This window comes from Arachis hypogaea, chromosome 16, assembly GCF_003086295.3.
Source record: "Arachis hypogaea cultivar Tifrunner chromosome 16, arahy.Tifrunner.gnm2.J5K5, whole genome shotgun sequence".
Classification (NCBI taxonomy): Eukaryota; Viridiplantae; Streptophyta; class Magnoliopsida; order Fabales; family Fabaceae; genus Arachis; species Arachis hypogaea.
The window spans coordinates 142638566-142661942 of record NC_092051.1 but is presented as its reverse complement, the minus strand read 5'-3'; the positions used below and the strand labels follow the sequence as shown (position 1 = coordinate 142661942).

At 33.1% G+C, this 23377-nt stretch overlaps 4 protein-coding genes and 1 non-coding gene across 6 annotated transcripts; 2 read left to right on the top strand and 3 right to left on the bottom strand.

Annotated features, from left to right (window-relative positions):
* Positions 1–1077: 1077 nt before the first annotated feature.
* Positions 1078–1779, bottom strand: LOC140180295 (secreted RxLR effector protein 161-like). Its single transcript, XM_072220758.1, has one exon. The coding sequence runs from the start codon at positions 1777–1779 to the stop codon at positions 1078–1080; it is 702 nt and encodes a 233-aa protein (XP_072076859.1).
* Positions 1780–5088: 3309 nt separating this feature from the next.
* Positions 5089–7414, top strand: LOC112755461 (uncharacterized). The gene is made up of 4 exons (XM_025803561.3): positions 5089–5715; positions 5873–6410; positions 6489–6747; positions 7107–7414. The coding sequence occupies exons 1-4, from the start codon at positions 5315–5317 to the stop codon at positions 7241–7243; spliced, it is 1335 nt and encodes a 444-aa protein (XP_025659346.1). The 5' UTR covers positions 5089–5314; the 3' UTR covers positions 7244–7414.
* A 1108-nt stretch (positions 7415–8522) lies between these two features.
* Positions 8523–8595, top strand: TRNAR-ACG (transfer RNA arginine (anticodon ACG)). Its single transcript has one exon. It is a non-coding gene; the product is annotated as a tRNA-Arg (tRNA).
* Positions 8596–8684: 89 nt separating this feature from the next.
* LOC112755459 (uncharacterized) lies at positions 8685–10948 on the bottom strand. Its single transcript, XM_025803560.2, has 2 exons — positions 10267–10948; positions 8685–9544 (listed from the first exon to the last, which is right to left on the bottom strand). Exons 1-2 carry the CDS (start codon positions 10781–10783, stop codon positions 8916–8918), a joined length of 1146 nt encoding a protein of 381 aa, XP_025659345.1. The 5' UTR covers positions 10784–10948; the 3' UTR covers positions 8685–8915.
* A 1034-nt stretch (positions 10949–11982) lies between these two features.
* LOC112755458 (L-arabinokinase) lies at positions 11983–21990 on the bottom strand. Of its 2 annotated transcripts, XM_025803558.3 has the most exons (29): positions 21615–21990; positions 21107–21214; positions 19889–19957; positions 19704–19787; positions 19435–19511; positions 19110–19176; positions 18776–18833; positions 18599–18666; positions 18452–18514; positions 17871–17924; positions 17680–17782; positions 17482–17591; positions 17274–17393; positions 16759–16815; positions 16489–16655; positions 16227–16368; positions 16034–16117; positions 15445–15570; positions 14864–14994; positions 14695–14776; positions 14409–14496; positions 14093–14136; positions 13893–13988; positions 13733–13809; positions 13350–13544; positions 13007–13172; positions 12783–12854; positions 12468–12671; positions 11983–12376 (listed from the first exon to the last, which is right to left on the bottom strand). In XM_025803558.3, the coding sequence occupies exons 1-29, from the start codon at positions 21711–21713 to the stop codon at positions 12215–12217; spliced, it is 2973 nt and encodes a 990-aa protein (XP_025659343.1). In that variant the 5' UTR covers positions 21714–21990; the 3' UTR covers positions 11983–12214. The 2 variants fall into 2 exon arrangements, with proteins under 2 accessions (XP_025659343.1, XP_025659344.1); XM_025803559.3 differs by lacking the exons at positions 21107–21214; positions 21615–21990 and adding an exon at positions 20092–20406.
* Positions 21991–23377: the final 1387 nt, after the last annotated feature.

Below are 23377 nucleotides of genomic sequence, written 5' to 3'. Positions count from 1 at the left end.
CGTGAAGTTAATAATTAAGAGCTGTTAGATGAAAATGTTGGGTATATTATTATGAGAAGATGACAAAATCTTATATTTGTGTAGTGGTTTCAAGGTACGATTAGATCGCTTTCTTTAGAGAGATATTTGTCCCCACACTTAGTTGCTATAGGGTTGATGACAATACTCTCCTAGGATACAATGAAACCTAAGAATTTCTTAATTAGCAATAGTAAAAAATTCTCAACTCTCTTGAACAAAAAAAAAATCTCTTAATGATTGATTAAAATGTACACTTAGTACTACTGTTTTTGAAATAGTGGACAAAAACTTATTTATACATATTACACATAGCAATTATGATTAGTTACGTATACAAATGGTTGTGTTTTTTCTACTGCCAATAGATACAATATTTTGAACATACACAATTTTTAAAGAGTTGTGTCCCTTTAGTCAATAGACACAATATTTTAAACATATACAATCCTTAAAAGGTTGTGTCCCTTCAACCAAATGGTACTAAACGGTTAGTAACCGTTTATTAATATTAATAATAATATTAATAATAATATCAATAATATTAATAATATTAATTAATCAACTTTGTAAATAACATTCAATCCTCCACTATTTACAAAATTTAAATGTCATACAAGTATATGCATAAAGAATGTGTCACTAAAATTAAACATTTTTTTAGTGTAAATTTTAAAATTCTAACGAAGTAATAGGTGTCTAATCGATTAAACCTATACTCCAAATGCTAGTACCAAAAATCACACACATTACTTATACCCTCCAAGTTCAAGAGTTTACAATCTTAAGCACTTATATGGCCTTGTGCTCATATCCTGGTTTCATGAATATTTACGAAAATAAAACCTCTAAATTTTTTTATTAGAGCGGCACCACTCTTATATTCATATAGGCGGAATATTGATAATATTATCATTCCATTAAGAGTTTAAACTCACCCTTCTAATTTATTGTAAATAGCACTAAATCCTATACCTTAGTGCTCCAATTGCTAAATAACTTGTTATTACCCATTAAACTTTGAAACTAGTGGTCTACTAGAATAAGGTTGGGTTCCCATCACTTAGCAATAATAGGTTTTAATCCCATTTTAACAGTAGTCTCTTTGATTTTATCCCTTGACAAACCTTTAGTTAAAGGGTCTGCTAAATTTTCTTGACATCTTACATAAGTGATGGTAATTACACCATCATCTATTAGTTGCCTCACAAATTCATGTCTCAAACTTATATGTCTAGACTTTCCATTATAAACCTTATTATATACTCGAGACATGGTTGATTCACTATCACAGAAGATTGAAATGGCTGTCGTCTGCTGTGGCCACAGCTTTATATCATATAACAAATTTCTTAACCATTTCGCTTCTTTACCTGCGGCTGATAAAGCTACGAACTCAGCCTCCATAGTAGAACGTGTATTACATGTTTGTTTCTTTGAGACCCAACTTATTGCTCCACCACCAATGGTGAAAATCCATCCTGAAGTGGATTTGTTGTCACTAAAATTTGTAATCCAACTTGCATCGGAATAACCTTCTAAAACTGCGGGATAATCACTATAGTGTAATCCCAAGTTTATGGTTTTCTTGAGATAACCAAGAACTCTTGTTATAACTTTCCAATGTTGATTGCTAGGCTTTCCTGTAAACATTGATAATTTGCACACAGCAAATGCTATATCAAGTCTAGTACAATGCATTGCATACATTAAACTTCCTATAACACTAGCATATTCTAATTGTGCTATAGGTCTTCCCATATTTCCTTCTAATTTAAGATTAGGACATACGACGTATTGGATTCTTTAATTGTGAGATGATCAAACTTTTCCAATACCTTTTTGATATAATGAGATTGACTTAAAGTAAAGCCAACTTCATTCTTATGAACCTTTACGCCTAATATTGTATCAACTTCATTCAAATCCTTTATCTTGAATTTAGAAGTTAGATACTCCTTCATTATACGAATTTATTCTAAATTTGTTCCGATAATTAACATATCATCAACATATAAACAAATGATTACTCCATAATTTTTAGTAAATTTTGAGTAAATACATTTATCCGCACTATTATGTGAGAAGCCATTTGATAACACAACTGAATCAAACTTCTTATGCCATTGTTTAGGCGCTTGTTTTAACCCATACAAAGACTTAATTAATTTGAAAACTTTCTTTTCATTTCCGGGTAGTACATAGCTTTCCAGTTGCTCCATATATATTTGTTGTGAAACATTTGTATCATTTTGGGATATTCTAAATCAGAAGTTGAATAATTGATAAATTTATTTTCAATAAATTCTACCTCTCTTATTCAACAACTATATTAGACACTAAGTCTAATATTTATATACTTTAGAATTTTGAGCATATACTATAAAAGTGCCTTTTATGACTCTTGGCCCTAATTTGATTCTCTTTTGATCAGGAACTCGATAAAAGACTAAATACCCCCACACTTTTAGATAATTCAAATTAGGTTTTCTTCCTTTTTCAAATTTCATAAAGAAAAACCTTTCTATGTCTTGATGGTATCTTATTATGGATATGATATGATATCAATAATACTTCACCCACAAATTGTTAGGTAATTTTGCATTTAATAACATTAAAGTAACCATATCCACTAACGTACGATTTTTTTTTCTTTCCGCCAAACCATTTTGTTGCGGAGTATATTGAGTGGAAGATCATGCACAATACCACATAATTCACAAAAGTTATCAAATTCATTAAAATAAATATTCTTCATCTTGTAATGATTCAAGGATCACCACTTGTAGATCACGAAGTCTACTTACACGAATTTGTAATTCATAAATTTGATCATAATATCATTCATAATAAATTCAAAATATCTTATCATAATAAACTTATCTGTTCCTTGTCGTTCGGTATTATACTTTTCTTCTAAAGATTTTCAAATCTCTAATGGTGATTGAATTGACATGTAGGGATCATAGAGTCGGTCGGATAAAGTATTGAGAATATGACCTCGACATGCAAAAGTATCTTCATCACGTTTCTTCTTCAATTAAACAATCTTTTCTTTCTCTTCCGATGTGGAATTTTCAGCGGCATCGGTAATTGGTGTAGTCTTTGGGTCAATCACATATGCAAGATTGAGAACTGAAAGAAAAAACATCATCTTGTCTTTCCAACGGTTGAAGTTCATTCCATCAAAGCGATCTAATTTGACGAACTCTTGATTCATGACCTTGAATGTAGTGTTTTGATCTTGTGTCATCTTCAAGAAATATCTCTCTAAAATTGTTGGGTATATTATTATGAGAAGATGACAAAATCTTATATTTGTGTAGTGGTTTCAAGGCACGATTAGATCGCTTTCTTTAGAGAGATATTTGTCCCCACACTTAGTTACTATAGGGTTGATGACAATACTCTCCCAAGATACAATGAAACCTAAGAATTTCTAAATTAGCAATAGTAAGAAATTCTCAACTCTCTTGAACAAAAAAAAATATCTTAATGATTTCTTAAAATGTACACTTAGTGCTACTATTTTTGAAATAGTGGACAAAGACTTATTTATACATATTGCACGTAGCAATTATGATTAGTTACGTGTACAAATGGTTGTGTCTTTTCTATTGACAATAGATACAATGTTTTGAACATACATAATTCTTAAAGAGTTGTGTTCCTTTAATCAATAGACACAATATTTTGAACATATACAATCCTTAAAAGGTTGTGTCTCTTCAACCAAATAGTACTAAACGGTTAGTAACCGTTTATTAATATTAATAATAATATTAATAATAATATCAATAATATTAATTAATCAAATTTGTAAATACCTTTCAGAAAATTTAGTTAAATTAATCAAATCATTTAATGACTCTTAACTATCAAATTTACGTGAAGTTGACTGCACTTGATGAGTTTTTACCAAAAAAAAAAGCTTAACAATAGTAAAAAAAAATAGTTCATCAGTAGTAGTTAAAGTAGAAAAGATTTATAACGGTAGAAGCCAAAAATAAGATGCGCTTAAAGTTAATAACTATGGTGGAAGAAATTAAAATAGTTAGACTTGGTGTCGAAGATAACTTAACTATTTTGTGAGTGATATAAGAAAAAGTATGGAAATCAATCTAATTAGTGTATGTACAATGAGAATATTTTTGTAATTAAAATCAAATGATAATTAAATTAATTAATTAATTATTATTTATTTTCAATTTAAAATATAATCCAAATAAAGATTCAAAACAGTTAGGGGCACACATGACTCGATCCGCTTCGAAGGCCTGATTTAGTTTCGAACACTTTAGGGATTAATTTGATGTGATTTTATCGGGTTTAGGGTCGGGTAAGGGTCTCAAAAATAGACCCGGTCATTATTTTAGGTCGGATTCGGGTTATAGCTTGGGTCACCTGAAGTCGACCCAGTAACCCGGTCATCGTACACAATTAATATTTTGTGTTATTAGTGATGGATCATGACTATTTTTATGTGGAATTTAAGTATTGTAAACCTTAATATTTTGTGTTATTAGTCATTATAAGACTATAAGTTAATGTTTTATGTTTAGAATGCATAAGACTTTAGATTAATGCATAATATTATGTTATTTGTATTGATTTAAATATTTGGTATTATCAGACAACATTAGTATTGATTGTGGTTATACTTTAATTTTGAAGAAGAGTTGGTTCTTTTTATAACACTAATTGTTATATCTATAATACTCCCTAAACCTCCATTGTACGCATTATACAAATATTTTATTGGCTCTCCATACTTTCCCTATTGATAAAGGTAGAGTGACAACCAGTTGAGAAAGAAGAGGATACTGGAGTGAAATATTTTGATAAATTAAAGTTTAAGATGGTTATTTTTTTTAGAATAACTAACTAAATTTTTTAAAATTTTAAAATTTGAAATCGATGGATTTAAACTTTGAAATTTGACGTGAAATAACCGAGAATAGTTTTCATTATTTATTCCTAAATAAATAACTTATTATATACATTGTGAGGATTCTTCAATTGTCCCCTAGCGGGGTTCCAATAAATAAGTGCGAAAAGTTTCGACAGCATAAGAGAGGGGGAACACAATACATAACGATCTTAGTTATTTGAAAAAGCAGTTGATTGATTATTCTTGGCTGCACATAGAAACCTCTAGTACAGGGCAAGGAGAAGACTCACGAGACAAAGCAAGCTTCCTAACTTTGTTTCTCTAGATTTTCTCTCCACTACTTACAACTCATCATTAACACAAGATTTTCAATTTTCTTGCTTCTAACAACACTCTCCTTCAACTATGAATCCTACCAATGAAGAACCCACCATTGACATTAATTCCTCCCGAAGGCGTGTGTCCTTCGCCGACGATGAAGAAGAGCCCAACCATAACAATAACATTCCCCTGCTGCTGCAGCCATCATATGAAAGATCAAAATCCATGATGCATGACGAGCTTCGAAATTTTCGGATTAGCCTAAAGTGGTGTGCACTTGACCACTCTTCATGCTTTGGAAAACTTATCTCTTATGTGGTCTTCATCTTCCTCGCCGTGGTTGTGCCTCTTCTAACCTCCATTTTTGTCAGAGTCCCTGCGTCTTCCCCTGAAGATGATCCAATCTCATTCAACAAGCTTGTTCAGGTGCCGGAATCCACACTCGCCATCATTGCCTTCTTCACCCTCTCTTGTTTCTTCCGAAGGTATGTATGTAAAACCAATGATTAAATCTAAACAAATTATTCATCCTTCCTTCTTTACTTAGCCATCAACTCAATTTTTTTAGTCTGGTATTCTAACAATATACTTTATCCATAATTTTAAACATTACTAATGAAACTTGTGGATGCATGGAAACAGGTATGGGCTAAGGCAGCTTCTGTTCCTGGACATGTTGAGAGACGACAGCAGCTACGTACGAAGAGGATACAAAGTAGAACTGGACAAGTCCTTCAGATACTTGGCTTACATAATGCTTCCGTCCTTCTTCCTTGAGTTGGCCCACAAGATCATCTTCTTCTCCGCCGTTAAGATCTCTGCTCCACACCTCAATCCAACGTTCCCCCTCAACTCCACCGCCTTTGTCTTGGTTCTGGTGTCATGGCTTTATAGAACACTGGTGTTCTTGGTGCTGTGTGTGCTCTTTAGACTGACCTGCGAGCTCCAGAGGCTGAGGTTTGAAGGGGTTCACAAGCTCTTTGAAGGATGCGGCTCCGACGCCAGTCTCATATTCGGGGAACATGTGAGGATCAGGAAGCAGTTGTGGCTCACAAGCCATAGATACAGGTTCTTCATCATTGGCTGCTTGGTCACCATCACTGTTAGCCAGTTGGGTGCTCTCTTGCTCGTTCTTGCTTCTAAATCTGACAAGACCTTCTTCAATTCTGGAGATCTTCTGGTAATAACCATTCTATTATTTATCTATTCATGAAAGATGGAGTTGAATTTCAATTTCTATCTTTATATATATATGTAGATATGTTCAGCAGTGCAGTTGAGTGGGTTCATGCTGTGCCTGGTGGGTGCTGCAAGAATAACACACAGAGCTCAAGGGATAGTGGCCATAGCCACGAGATGGCACTTGTTAGTAACCATTGCCTCTGCTGAATCCCAACACTGCAAGGCCCAAATACCTGATGGACTAGCCAGTGATAATAGTGATTCTGATTCCTCAGACATACGCATATCAGTAATCCCACAACAACTGTCTACATTCCAAATCAGGGAAGCCTTAGGTGAGATATTTTATGATCTTTAATTTAGTTAACATGACAGTACTTTGTTGTTTAGCTAATTTTTAACTGAGTGATTATGCTGGATTATTTGTGCATGTTTTCATAATGTGCACATTACAGGCATGCAATTTATACAATAAGTCCATCTCTATGAAAATAATTTTAGTTCTTGACATACAAGATATGCAAGTTTGAAAATCCTACATAAGAAATAATGTTTAGCTGGCAATACATGCGGAAGCTGAACACGATAAAGACAAAAGTCATGTTTGGTCCAAAAAATATGAATGTCATTCAAAAAGAGATTGAAACCTCTTGGTCTATGATGCTTATGTTAGTCCCATTATTTTTCATTGCAGTGACATACTTGCAGCACAACAAAGGGGGAATAACGCTGTATGGGTTTACACTTGACAGAGGATTGCTCCATACTCTTTTTGCCTTTGAGTTGTCTCTGGTACTTTGGATTCTGAGTAAGGTGGTTGTGTTGTCTTAAGCTTAACATTATTAATTTAGTCAAGTCCAGAGAGAATGTTTATCATATGTACCCAGCAAGGAATGTCTATAAATATATATGTGTGCCCTGGTTTTGTTTTGTTATTATTATTGTATTTATATGCTAAATCAAATATAAATTAGAATAAAATTGTGTACTTATAAATATAAATTATCTATATATTTTTTCTCCAAAGATATATGTTATTTATTAGAGCTAAAAAAAGATCAGAAGATCCAAATTAGAAACAATAAAAGAAGTGGGAACCTCCAAAATGATACTAACACAGGTGCCAAAACAAAAGAAAATAAAGAGAAAGAGTAATGCGAATAACTCAAACACGGTAAACCAAAAATTCAAGCAAGACTTGCTTTCAGAATCTTGTTTGTAAGTTTGTGGGAGTCTTGAGCCAATTGATCTGCATAACTCATTTTCTTGTCAAAGACGTACCGGTTCTTTGCCTTCCAACAATTCCAACAAAGCACTACCAGAAATGTGTTTAGTCGGCGTTTATCAGGATTTTCAGCTCCGCCCATGCAAGCTTTCTGCCACCAATGGGAGAAGGACTCTCGGTGATCGTTCCACACACTTTCATTAATCAATGCTAAGAGACCATGGCAGATGGTTTCTTCTTGGATTAGGCAGTAAGGACAAGTGTCAGAAGTGTCTGAGAATCTGTTGTGCAATAAAATTATCACCCAAAATTTTTCATGTAAGTATTTTCACAGAATTTTTTTTTGTGAGGCAACTTTATTTTTCATAGACTTTTCCAAATTTTGTGATTTTGGAAATGTTGAAGACATTGAAAAAGTGGTAAATAGTAGAAAGAATAGGCAATTTTATAACCTGAATTTACCTCATATATTTTTTATTTGGACCAAATTCAACTAATTTCATTTTTCCATTCTGCTGGTGTTATTGATAGCGACGACAGGAGTCTCGAAATAATGATCACAGTGAAGGTGGACTAATCCAACTTAAAAAATAATATTGTATGAACTATTTTTAAATTCATACCTTCAAAATACTATTAAATTCAAACCAAGTTTAACAAACTTTTACTCTTCAAGTGGATTTTAATTTTATATAAAACTAGTAATTAAAAATTATTAAATAATTTGATAAATTTGACTAAATTATTTCTCAATTATCAGTTTCAAATGAAGTTAATTGCATCTGAACTTTCACCACCAACTAACCGTTTAAATGTTAGTGGGAAAAGTTTTTGTGGCTTAGTTATTTAAACAATAAATATTAGTTATCAATAAATATTACTCAAGACTCCATGGCCCAACGGATAAGGCGCTGGTCTACGGAACCAGAGATTCTGGGTTCGATCCCCAGTGGAGTCGGCATATAGTGCATCTACATCTTTCTGACTTGAGTGCTTGACCATTATTTAATCTGCCCGTCTATTTCATAGAGGGATAAAAAGGAAGGATTTTTCATCAACAAAATTTTCTCATTTTTATCCATCTTCCAAAAATATACCCTAATCCTAAAGATGGGATACCTCACTGCTCGGCATCTCACTAACACGAATACTAGGGGCTACAGATTATAGCAAAGCAAATAAATCTTTGGCATGAAATGACAATTCTACTCTTGATAAATGATAACATTAACCAAGAAGGATAAAACAAAAGCAATTACATCAACTGAATTGAACTGCTTATTTACACTCCTGGAGAAGACCACATAGTTTTTTAACGATATCTGCAAAAGTTGCCAGATTTTCTATGAGCTTGTCCCCTTGGCATCTTGTAAATTCAGTAAGGTAGTCCTCAACATTCTGTGAGCCAGCTGCCTGACAGTCTGCCGATTCATTACAAATTGCTTGAATCTTCACTGCCAATTCCTGCAATTTCAGGGCCACTGTTTCCTCATTTTCTTCTCTGCTACTACTTGTTACCAATTTCAGGGCCATTGTTTCCTCATTCTCTTCTCTGCTGCTACTAGCTACCTTTTCTAAACAGGTTGGCTTCGGCATCTCTGTATCATCATTTTCTTGAAGCTCTACTTCGGCAGGGGTCTTCACTGAGATTTCTAATTTATCCTTTGGAGTCTTTTCTGCTTTAGATTTCGACTTGGACTTATCTTCTAGGAAATCTTTCAAATATTCATCATCTGAATCATGTTTCTCTAGCTCTTCTTCATGGTTTTTGTTGGACATTTGTACATGGCAACCTCTTTGATCATGTTCTCTAGATTGGTCTCCTGAAGACTCAACTGGGATGCATTTCTTATGTTTATCTTCCGGGTGTCTCTCAGATTTACTTCGTTGCCGTTTCCGTTTGGACCCTAATTGTCAAATTCATTAATAAAAGTTCAAATCACCAGAAAACTTCTAAGAACTGCAGAGACAAGCACCTATAAGATGCTTGGCAATGTTCTAATAGAAATTGGTTTTCTTTAAGAAAATGTGGAGACAAACATGTTACAGAAGGGGACAGGAGCTGTTGTTCTACAAAATAGTAGCAAATTGCTATCTCCTTCCTTCTCAGTTCAAACATATTCCACATAGCAGTGACACCTATAAATATATATATAGGTTCACCAATTTTGAAGAGTAATGCTATTTCTAGTTTTCTATACCTAAAGACTCCTAGGTAACGAGGATTTTTGCAATATATATTAGATGTGACCTATATTTATTTTGAGGATTTTTGCAATAGTTATTAGATGTGACCTATATTTATTTTTTGATTTCTCACGTATCTCCCGGCTAGGCAGGCAAAGACTAATCAATTCCATTTAAAAGTTTGTCAGTGGGCCCGTAAATTGCTACATGCTCGAAGTAGTATTCAAACATCTGCATTTAAATGAACTAGTGAGCTAACCACTCGACCAACCCAATTGATTAAATGTGACCTATATTTATTAATCTTTAGACGATGAACTGAGTGATAACTCTTGGTTTCCAGCATAATTATGGTTTCCAGAAAATAAACAAACTTCGTCAAAGCAAAAAAATTAAAATAATCATAGAAGAAGAAAAAAAAAATTAACAAAGCGTACCGTACCGATTTCCACAGTAACATCGAGAACTTCATTTCGAGCTTCTTCGTTATCACTTTCAACCAGAACCTCCCCTCGTTCTTCTCTAGCCCTGACGACTCCATCAACCGCCCTATACAACTCTCTGTCAAAATCCTCCGGCAACCGAAGCGTCCGAACCCTTTCCCCTTTCAACGCCCAATAAGAACACGCACCGCGCGCATTGTTCTTCTTCTTCTTCTTCTTGGATTCCTCCTCCTCCCACGCCCTAATTCTCTGGTAATCGGAGAGCAAAGAGTCCCACTTCCGGCGGCACTGGCCCATGTTCCGGCCAACGTCGAGAGCGGCGCAGTTCCCGGCGATGATGTTCCACTGCTGGTAGGACGATAGCGCGGTGGAGCAGTCAGCTTCGACGGCGGCGATTTCATTGACGAGGATTAGAGATTCGGTAACCGTCCAATCTGGTGCGGCTTGGGAACGCGTGCGGCGAATGACGGCGTCGTCATCAACGTCGTCGTTTTTGGCGTTGTTGGTGTCGGTCATGGTGCGAAGGAAGAGTGGAAACGTAGAGGCAGTGGTTTCCCTTTTCGGCTTATTGCTCAAACGCCATCGTAGTATTAATATCCCATTTCATATAATAATAATAATAATTTATCTTTTAGTTTTGTATCTATATTTTACTAAATCTCTCCGTATTTTTGTGCATTTGAAAAACCATCTAAACATGTAATTTTGATTAAATATTTGTATAATTTTTTTTACATTATTGGTGCATATTGGTGCATATTGGTGCATAAAAATAAATCTTTTAAACAAATATTTAATAATATATAATTAATTAACAATAGATTTTGCCATTTAACTCCGCCAAGAGAAGAAGATAACTAAAGCGAGTTTCTAAATAAAATAAAATATCGTTGCTCATAATGCCATCAATAATTCTTTTTTACTGCTCATAATTTAACCCGAATCAAGGATTCCAATGGCTTATTGTGTTATAACGAAAAAAACTCATTCTCATATGAACCGGACAAATTAAACACATTTCAAAACCAAACTCTCCTATTAAGTATTAACTTATGTAAGCTATTCGCTATGCGTTGCCTTCTGTTCAACTGTGAATTGATTACAAAACTATATTAGTTCAAAGAGATATAACAAATTCAAGAATTTAATTTAAGGTATCTGTTAAATTTCTGGAAAAAGAGTAGAATAAAAAGATAATATTATATGTAAAGTTGTTGTCGTATTGAAATTGTTGTTATATAATACGATAGTCAACTTATTTATAGAGATATTACCTATTAACCTCATAAATATCCATCTATTAACTACTAGCCATTACTATCTTAACTCTCCAACTACTAACAACTCTAATAATATTAGTCGCAACTAGTGGAACTCACTTCGGATTGGTAGGAAAATTTGGAGTATTTCCTTCTAGTTGGATTAAATTTATTTTTTCATTTTACCAATCTATTCTATGATCTTTTTCCGACGAGCTAGACCATTATCAGCTACACCTCGTTTGGATGGACTAAGCTATTGTTCAGTATAGAGCGTTTGGAACAAGAAGAAAACAAAAGTTCTCACAAATTGGGCGTTAACAGTCATGCAGACGTGTACCTAGCAATAGATTTAGTAATAAGAATAAGAATTCATGTAACTGCTACCACATTTTTTGCCAGTTGTGACTGTAGAAGAAAATTAATTTGACAACAGCTAATAGTAGGATAAGAAACTTTATCAAAGGTGCGCAAATGGTATATCCAAGTGAGTTTCATAATATTACACCAATGGTGTAATGCTGTAATTACATAATCCAACTTCACCACTTTAATATTATAAACCGGCCAGGAACTTTGCTTCTGACCATAAATATAAAATTACTAATGAGAATGTTAATAATTGGTGAAAGTGTACAACATCTTAAAAGCAATGATTTCCAAGGTGCTTGAATAATGCAAGACCCGATCATATCGGACTCCCTTCGTCACTGGTGTAACCCATCCTGACATCGGATCTGGAACCAGTTCGGTGGCGTATTTTCAGGTACCCGAACTTTCCTGAACCAGGCGATGAACCCTCGAAAATAAAAGGCAAATAACCAGTTTGCTTCTTGTACCTCTGCTGGATCTGAAATCAAAATTTGTTCAAGGTTTAAGAAAATTCTGAAAAGTGATTTACAATGGAATACTATTCATAATAAAATTTGAAACTAAGATACCTCAATAATTTGTTCACCGCTCTTGAGGCAGTTTCTACCAATTACACAAACAGTTCCACCAGAACCTCCACCAGTGATCTTTGCTCCACATAATGTTGTGTCTTCTGCTTTAGAGGCTGCACTATGCTGCACCTCCTGCACCAAGTGTACAAGCCTATCTGTTGCGTCGGAGCCAAGTCCGCAAGCACTGTAGCTATAGTGACACTGCAAATCATAATTAGTTAGAAGCCAAACTGTTTTCCTTCTTTATATTTTAGTTTTCTTCAATACAAAATATTAAGGAACTAAGTTGGCCAACTGAAATCATGCTTGTACCTGATATAGCAGTTCTCCTAAGGCAGTAAGTTGATCAGTTGAAGCTGTTGACGTTAGAAGTGATTTGAAGGTCTGCACACCAAGGAATTGATTAAGAAACTATTATGCAAGATAGGGAACAAATGACTGATGCATTTAGCAATTCCAAGTGGAAAATAAAAACTATTATGCTCGCCTGATTACATAATTAGCAGGTTATTACAGCAAAAGGTTGCAAGACTTACCTTAACTCTGAAGTTTTCATAGATGGGATGCATTGTGGGAAATCTCACTCCATAAGTTCGCTTGTCATCAATAGTAGTGACAGGATCATTGTGATTTTTGTAGGTGTCCAAAAATGATTGACCAATAATGGAGTTTGGAATTTGCTTAGCATAAAGAGCCTCAAATCTGTAAATGAAATCCGTATAAAGAAGGAATTCTATATTTGCGCGAATGTATAGTGTGGTACTACTACTTACACCAGCAATATGGGAAGTGAATTGATAGATTATGATCTAATTATTTTCTTACTCCTTCAAAGCCATTACTACTCATGATTTCCTTTCAAATAAACATGGAATTTACCTGTGAGGAGGCAAATTACATAAGTAGTCTAAGGAAGCTTCTTGTTTAAGTAGTTCTAAATCATCTTGTTCCACTTCATCATTGTTCAGCCCATTAGTTTGCATATCAGACAATTCATCAGAAGCTTTAGACTTAATCATCTTCAGACCCATAAAGGTGCCAATTCTGACAGAACCATAGTCTGCACCTCCAATACTGAAATAGATGACAATTAGGAATTAGGATGTTTCAAACACCATGAAGATAGAATAACGGGGAATATGGAATAGGTTGATATTTTCCAAGGGTGGTAAAAGATCAGCATTTCAAAGACAGTATATGTGAAAGATTATAGAAAGGGTCAAACATAAATGGAAAAACCCAAATATTGTTAGTCCATATACCTGTGTCTTATTCCAGAATCAATTCCCCAGACACGGATATGGTTGGGAATCTCTACAAGGCCAACAATCTCTGCAGGCTGCATCAATAACAAGCAGCACCAATGATATCAAGTCTAAAGAATAAGAAACACTGTTCCCTGTAGCTTGTACTGATGCATACCTGGCAAATCATAGCTAGAAGTTTGTTGGCTTCACCACATGCCGAAGTCATCTGATCCATGACGCCACATGGTGCTCCTACAATGTGATTTTCCACCTAACGAATATTGTAAGAGAATGAAGTTTGATTAATTGAAATGCATGCAAGAGATAAATAAATATCATAGAGAATTTTGATTGGAATATAGGATGAAGTTCAACCTTTTGGCAAAGTATAGCGAGGTCTCTTGGGTCGATATTTAATCCTGATTTGCAAATATAGAAAATAATGGAATCAATATTTTCTTGCACAAAATAAGGATCCGTTTCGCTTTCACTAAACATGACCATTAAAGATCACAGAAAAATTAACTCTTTCCCAACAAAATATATAAGAAAAAGAATTCAAATGATCTTGTTTGCAGAAAAATTGGGTGTAGCTTTCTTTCATGAGAAGAAACAATGAATCTTGTGTGATAAGAAAGGAGAGCTTGAAGTTTAGTCCCTGTAAACAGAACATTGGAAAAGAGCTTATTACCATGAGCAGCTGCAATTGCAGACATACTGGCGACCTCCACAGATGCAGAAGATGATACACCTTTCCCTTCAGGGACTGCTGATGAAATCTATGCATAACAAGAAAATGAAAGTTTTCAAACCTTTACAGTATATACTGAATTACATCTCTAAGTACTTTGTTTCTCAATATACTTTGTTTCCTTCATTTGTTAGAGAAGCAGATAAACCTTAACAGTTATAACTTATTCCATATTTGTTTTGTTTAAACCAAGTATTCAATAACTTAATAGAGAATTAGGAGTTACCATCATGGTGATACTGTCGTTAAAACGCACACCCATCTCAGTCATCAAGACCAAAATTGCCCCAGCAACATATGCTGCCCATCTGTGAAGTTAATCATTCAATTAGTATAATAATAGAATGTTCTAAATGCCTAAGATGCATATAAAGTGATGCATATCTACTACCCACTTTTGGGATGGATCTTGAGCAAAATATTTCCTTGCTCTCTCATAAGACATTAGCTTGCCATCTTCCATGAAATCAGACAAATCCATGTCAAATGTTGGACTACGATAGCCAAGCTCTGAGCCATATGACACCTGCACATGAAGTAATCATTTACTAAAACTGATAAAGCTATTTATATATTTCCTTCCAACCTATAATGTCAAATCTTGTATCATTCAGAAACACATATTCATAATAGTTCAAAAGAACATCCAAATAGAGTGAGTTCAGAAACACCCCCCATATTCCATCTTATTTTACAATTTAAGCTTCACAAGTTTTCAACTTCTCGGGTTAGACTATATAGAAATAGCATATTTCATATCAATAATATGGAATCACATTGATTTGTGCATTATTTCTCCAGAGAGCCTATATTGATAGGCCTCATCGGGTGCTAAATCTATATTCTTCAACTGGGCTTGCTGTATCTTTTGATTCTTGTGATCAGAACTGTCAAGCATATCATTCTAAAATATATAAACCAGCAGTCATTGTTAATTGAACAAACTATTTAGAAGCTTTGCACATTTTCAACATACAATTTGTAAAACAGCAGTAGCCTCTCCTCCTTTGTCATTCTGTCGAGCCGCAGCATGTTTCCACAGCTTATGTCTACTTGGATGGAGCCTTTGTAGAGCAACATGGCAGGCTTCTTTGATTGGCATCTACAAGATAATGTTACAAAAGAAGCAATGTCAATATGATATCTCAAATTGAATTTGCACAGCAACACAGCAGGCTCCTTTGAGTGAATATTTGTCTATATTTTCTGGAATAACCTGTTGGGTCAATAACATTCTGAAGTAACTATTTATAAGGCTCTACCTAATTAATAGCTTTAACTTTTAGGACAATTAACTCTTTTACATTATTATAGAAAGAATACTCAACTATTTGGAAGATTTTTTAAGCAAAACTCTATCAGTAGCACTGGAATATACAAATAATGAAAATATATGTTGTACGGTAACATTACTATCTCAACAAGAAGCACCTATGAGACTTTTATTCTTTCAAGTAATTGTCAATTAAAGTATTGACCTTTTAGTTCCGGGACATGTTTTGTGCTGATGCTTAACTTTACATATCACTAATGTTATGCTTGTACAGGAGAGATAGAGATACAACCTGAAGAACAAGGCTTCCAGAATAGTCAGCAATACCACCCATGACATCTAACCTTCCAGGAGCTCTTGTCACATATATTTCTTCCTGTCATAATGATTCAACATCAAAAATTGAAAGAACCAATAACAAAAAGGACATCTGTAGTGTAATATCACAAAAATAAAACAAATAAAAAAATGGCAATGGTCAAGACCTCCCAGTTGAACAGAGAAGCTGCAGCCCTACTCTCCCGCCTTTTGGGGTTCGCATGTAATTCAGTTAAGCTATGTAAGAAAGCCACAGTATCTGGAAAACCTTGAACATTTCCGTGCAGAATCTCAAAGTCATCTATTACACTGAAGAAAGAATACAAGGAAATAAAGAGGCATTTAAAACAAGAACGTTTTTATAAAACCAAAGAGACTTTTTATAGTCACAAAAAAGATTACGAGCACTTGAAGTAAAATGAAACTTACGATTCAACCAAAGCACTTTCAAAATCTGCTGGCCGATCTGATGGTCGCCGGCCAAGTTGGCTTTCAGCATTTACATACCATTCTGGGATTGCGACGTCTCTGCCAGTGGCCCTTTGCAGTTGATACCCAAGAATAATAGCATCACGTAATCTTCTTGCCCCACTAAGCTGCACATTTATTAAGTCCATGTTCAGTCTTTTCTCCAAATCTTCATGAAACCAGAAGCTTGTGAACTAAAACCATAACTAATAGGTATCAATAGTCCTTTACCTTATCTGATGCATAATTTTTCCCAAATGCAGTCTCCTGTAGGATGTGGGCAGCCATCTACATTTGAAAATTTTAAACATGACACGTTACTACATGCAAACGAAGGTGTAGCAAGGAGCAACAATAGAAGAATTTAAACATGCATTACACTGATATACAGCAGATAGTTTACCAGCAAACAATCTATATTTATGATCTGCTTAGTTAAGTTATTTCATGTATGATGACCTCAGAAGGCATGTGCAATGGATCATCATAAGAAAATTTGATTTTGATTATGTCAGATACCTGTATGGATCCAAGCGCACCAGGTACAATTCATTTCATGTATATTCGATAACTAGAAATTCCTACCATCCATTTAGTTTCAACATTTTCCATTAAGTAGCCACTCTGGTTTATTCCGGAAACTATACTGGGGGGAAATTCTTAAAGTTTACATGATAGTTAACAAATAAAGCATTATGAAAGCACCTACGCAAAATGAGTCAATTAATTCAAGAATAAGATGATACCTCAGCACCATTAATGCCTCCTTCATAGCAGGGATTCAAACTTACTGCACGTTCAAGATAAGGTCTCCAGTGACCAGTGAGTAAATCCCTCCTAATCATTTCAACGCCACATTGATAAAACTACCAAAGAAAAAATAGATAATTACTTAGGCACTCAAGAGGTGGAAAAATACTTTATACTAATATAAAGAAAGTAGAGAGGTAGTACCTCAAGCATATTTCTCAAGAAAGGCTCTTCGTTGAAATAATCTCTACGTACAAAGACAAAAGGACACTTATATGCCAAGGCTTCACTTGCAGTTCCATATCCGATTTTTCCTGAAATAATAATAACAATAATAATAGTAACAACAACAACAACAACTCACAAAATTAATATTTAAAAAAATTAAAGCCTCAAACTGACCAAGCATACAATCACATGCTGCAATAATATCAGGAGTATATGCTTCTTTATCAAGTTTTCTGAAGTTTGGAGGAAGGTTGGTGCTCTCAGAAGCTCCACAAACCTGGATCACCAAATAACATGTATGTAAAAAGTAAAAATAAAAAATAATGTGACAACTCAAAACAGAATGGTGGAGAAGGAGTACGTACCAAGCCCAGCCAGCCAGGTGGCAAGAATTCCTCCTTTAGCTGCCATCCTCCTGGCTGGAGAAAAACAAAATCATATAGGCAGAAGTCGGAAGTCAGATGGTGAGCATGATTCTGTTTAGAGTCTTAGAACCACAAATATCACAAGATTTCAATATTTAGAATTTTTGGCTCACATACTCTCATAGACACAAAGGCATAACATTCAAATTCTTAGGGACTACCATATTTTATCAAAATCTAAATTACAGAGTGAAAACATGCAATATCCAAATGACAGTTCTTGTTAACTGGCTTTATTGAATGCATTGTTTAGTATGTTTGGCAAAGATTGTGTGTGCACTAAAGACTTGTCTTGTTAACTGGCTTTATAGAGTTCAGGAGAAGGAAGAAAGCAAAAATTTTTGTGGGAGATTTTTTACAGCCGCTTACAACGCAGTGCGTAGTACAAAAACGAGTAAGAAAAACAAAGAAGCCTAGAACAATTGCCTTCAAGTTCTGTTTTTCTTTTAAAAAATAGAAAAAAGAAAGAAAGAGAAAAGACTACTATTAATAATAATAATAATAAAGATTTAAGTAATAACCTGTCCACCAAAGTTGAGAATAACTAACTTCACATCATCAGCTACACCAAGATCCTCCCTCACCTTCAACAAAGAAAATTAAAAGTTCATGGATTAGGAGTTAAACCATCCTATGAAACAGCTCCGCAAAGTTTTGTTTGGCAGTACCTCTTTTGGAGATTTATGCAACCTCCTCACAACAAGAGGAACATCAATAACATCACGAAAAGCAGGCACTACAAAAATAGATGCCACATTTATCATTAACTATATCCAAGACGAAATTTAGGAGGATTTCATTTAATGTTAGGCTATTGTAATTTAATTATCTAAGAACTGGCTTACTTGGGCAATATCCCGGGAGTCGGATAAGGAACTCGCAGTGGGAATAGTCCTCAGCAATCTGAATCAATGATGTGCAGATATAGTTATATATCTTGTTTCAAGTACAAAATATAGCATGAAAAAGAAAAGGTAGACTAATTACAGTTCAAAAGAATTCTACTTTCAAAAATATGTCCCTAACACCCAAAAGAATCTGGATAAGAATAGCACAAATGCATTTTAAAAAAATACAAAATAACACTGGATACAAGGTAGACAATCAGAAACTTCTAATACTTCTGTCAAATAATGTGCAAAAGGGAGCAGATAATTTCCTAAAGAAAATTTTTATAACCTGCCACACTATTGAGCGATGATGTATTCCAGCAGCCATGACATATTCTGCATAGATGAAGTCCCAACTGAAATCATAAGATATGGAATGAGGGTAAGGACAAGCACAAGACATGACGAGCAACTGCGAATTTTGATTATCCAGCTACAGACAATCAAGGCATTGAACTGGCAACTAAAATCAATCCCCAGCATTGATTTAAATATTCATTCATCATTGGCAAACAGCATATATTCTTGCAATCCATAGTCCCTCCACCTTAAACAGTACTTTAGGTAACAAAAGTGAATAACATTATGAAGGAAAAAGGATGCAACTGAGTTACCTAAAATTGGTTACACAGACAGACCGAATACCAGCATCTGCTGCTGCACGACATGCTACTGGGACAACATCAGATACCTGATATCTCAGATTAGTTATGCAAGGATCCATTAAACATAATTCATTGTGTAATGCTGTTTTGTTTAACTGTTTTGCTGTCAGTTGTTAGCTTTTAGAGTAAGACAGCTCCCCTTGACTTATATTTTAATATCAAAACATTGCGATTTACTTGTCGATTCCAATCAAAAAAGGAGAGAGTATGTCCCATACCACTAAGTCAGCTTTAATTGAATTCAGCCATTCTGTTTCTTGTGCCAAGATTTCCGCACGAGGCTTCACTGCTGTCTCAGAATACTAATCCAAATACAACTCAAGCGATCAGCAACATAAACAGAAGCAGAAAGTATTGCCAAAATATAACAACTATAAGTAATATAATTTGGTGGTTTCTATACCTTCTCCAAAGAGGCAAGACGATCAACTGTCAAAGCATCTGCCTGAACTGCTCCGCAGTCCAAAAGCACCTGTTTTATATAAATACATAAATATGCATTCTCTTTGAAACCAGTCTTTGATTTTTAAGAGATTTCCCTTGGACAAAACTAGGATACAAATTCTCAAAGCAATAAAAAGTAAATGTTTCAGATGCCTAACTAACCCTGATACTCTAGAACTGCTTCAACATTTGTTCTAGCTGTAGCTAACATGCACTTTTTCATTGGGTTTATGAACATGCCCCCTTGCAGGTAGCACTTGAAAGTTCACTTGAGCATTTTATCCTTCTAAAAATCTTGCATTACCCATTTGAAGATGTGCATGTCTATATATTTAGTTTAAAAATTGCCTTTTTTTTTCTAAACTCCAATTAAGAGATAAACAATAGAAATATGGTCATTTAAAACTTGAAAAAGATAATAACACAAATTTTGAGTTTACATTGGGTTCACAATAGGGATTAAATATGTTTTTCAGTTCATAACTTCATATAAATAATTCATTTAGTTGATGGGATTGTTTTAGCCTTAAAAATTGGAGTATTCAAATCAAATAAAATCCAATCAAAACTAATCCAATTTGAACTACATTAAATAATAGTATAAAATATAACTTTTTTTTATTATTAAATTTATCCTTTTAATTTTAACATGTTTAGATAATGTATTATTCTTACTTAAATAACATTTTATAAATATTGTCTTTTTCCCTCTTGTTTACTTAGTTACTTTTAGTTTTTAATATTCAAAATTTAAAATTTTATATTATCAAAATTTAATAAACTTATCCAATAAAAATTACAACAGCTTATATAATTCAAATTTGATTAGTTTACTTTTAAATTTGATCTTATAATAATAAATGAAAAATCTAAATCCATGTGTACTCCATAGCCACCAATGTTTGAGCACTAACTAGTGCGTACTCTTTTTTATTTCTTTTCTGAATTTTATTATTTTTATAAAATCTAAAACATAAAAATACAAATCAAAAAGTAATTATTTTTTTAATTATCAATTTGTTTCATCTTTTCTTTTTTTTTTTTTTTCTTTTCTTTTAAAAAAAAGACTTAGAAAGTTTAAAGTTGAACTAAAAGAAAAGTTGAAGAGGAGAGAGAAAAAAAAGAAGAGAGGAGTTATGGTTTCAGAAGGCATTGATGATAACAATAAAAGACTGACCTTACGAATGAACAATCGAGGAGAATCAACTGCAGAGGTGAAAACAAATGCAGGAGCACCCGTTACTACATGCACATCATGTCCCGCTAGGATCAACTGCCGAACCACCTACTCATCCATTCCAAACCAAAATTCACATTACAATCACAAGATACAATATATTTTCAATTGAAATCATCATCATTGGAGAATTTTTTAGCCAAATTTTCAACTAGTTAATCTTAAAACATGTATGATGAATCAGCTAATTCTCCTATTTTACTTTGCACTTTTAATTCATCACAATTTACAAATAATAAAATATTTAATCCGTTTCCACAAAAAAAATGATTTCTTTTCAAAAAAAATTGAAAAGCGCATAAACAAAAATCAATTCGATTTTTTAGGATACAAAGGAGAGCGAACAATAGCGGCATTGAACCGAAAAGTGATGGACGAGTACAAAGGAGAGAATTGAGAAAAATAAAATAAATTTAAAAAAAAAGAGGGAATGAATAAGAAGAAAAACCTCGGCAACTCTGGTGGCGTGGCCAAAACCATGGCCAGTAACATAGTAAGCGAAGACGAGGTGCTTGCTCGAAGCTGAAACTGCTTCCTCAATCCTCATTTTGATCTTTTTTTTTTTTTCAGATCAAAACTCGGAATGATTTGTTTTTTCTTTTCTCTCTTTTTTGTTGTGTTTTTTAGTTTGTAAATTCCTCCGTTTTCCTTCAATTTCGGAAAGCTAAGATAATAAATAAGATTCAAGGCACGTGATTTGGTAATCCAAAATCATATAGACCTTTAATATCTCTTAACTAAAAGAAAGAGAAAAAGTTTGTATCTATAATTTTAACATTCCGTAATTAAAGAGAGAAGGATGAGCATTAAAATTTGGTTAGATTAAATTTTTTTTTTATTGTTTTAATTTATATTTGTTTTATTTTTTATTATTAATAAATTATTATAAAATTAATCACAAAAAAATTATTATAAAATTATCACAAAAACAAAATATAAAAAGTTAAAAGAATTAAAAAGATAAAATACTCTTTTAGGATTAATTTAAAAGACTAAAATATTTTTTAACAATAATGTTTTTTTACCAAAGATAGAAAAACTCGAATTCGTGACTTTTTAGATGAGTACGGAAAGATTATGCCATTTGAGCTATATAATAATAAATTTATTTAATTTGAATTAAAAATTTAATTTAATTAAAAAAATAAGACAAGTTTGTAATTAATTTTAAAAACACAAAAAAAAATTTTTAAATAAAATCAATTTTGTGTAAGCATATATTTATGAAACAATATTATATATTTTTTATATAAATAAAATAAATATAAAATTTATGTTTTTCCTTTATTATTTATCTTATTTTGATATAATATAATTTGAATTAAATAAATTTATTTTCTTTTCAAAATTTAAAATTTATTTATTTTTAATTTAAAAGAAAAAAGGTAAAATAAGTATAAAGGATATAATAGATATTTTAATTCTATCAAAATCTAAATTACTATCACTTTTCTAACTGACTATTTTTATATATGAATTTAACTGGATCAAATGTGGATGAATGAGACACAAGATAAGTAAACTAATTTCTTAAACCAGTAGATTAATTAATTAATTAATAATTAATCACTTGTAGTTTAAAAATAGGATCCAGATTGGAAACTTGATTTAATTAATTAATTGATAGCATTTTAGCAATGGGAAAAATAATTTCTATAAAAATTAATAATTAACAATAAGTAGTACTGAATATAAAAAATAAATATATACATAATAATAATAATAATAATGTATGAGTGGGTTTATGTTGTTATCAACTTATCATCATTGTCATGAACTCGTCATCATAAATAGAATATGGACAAAATAATGAGGCATTGATGGATTTGATGATGCTGATTTAAAAAGAAAAAATGGATAGAGATGAGTGACGAGGATTTGGATTTAGGAGTGTGTGAGAATGAGAGTGAAATGAGTTGTGTTGCGTGCCAAACTTGTTTGAAATCCATCCATAATCAAAATAATGAGAAAGAAATTCTCTAGTCTTGTTGAGAATATTTAATAGCATATATGCTGGAAAGTCAAAATATTAATAATTAGTACACATTTTTTATTTTCTAGTACATAATTTTACTTTTAACATTATAAATAGAAATAAATAGTTCTAACTTTTACCACAAGTCACAACTACGGTCATCAATCTCATCATGTTCATTACTAAATACAACAATTACTATATTTACCGTAAGGAGATTAGAATATATAAATGGT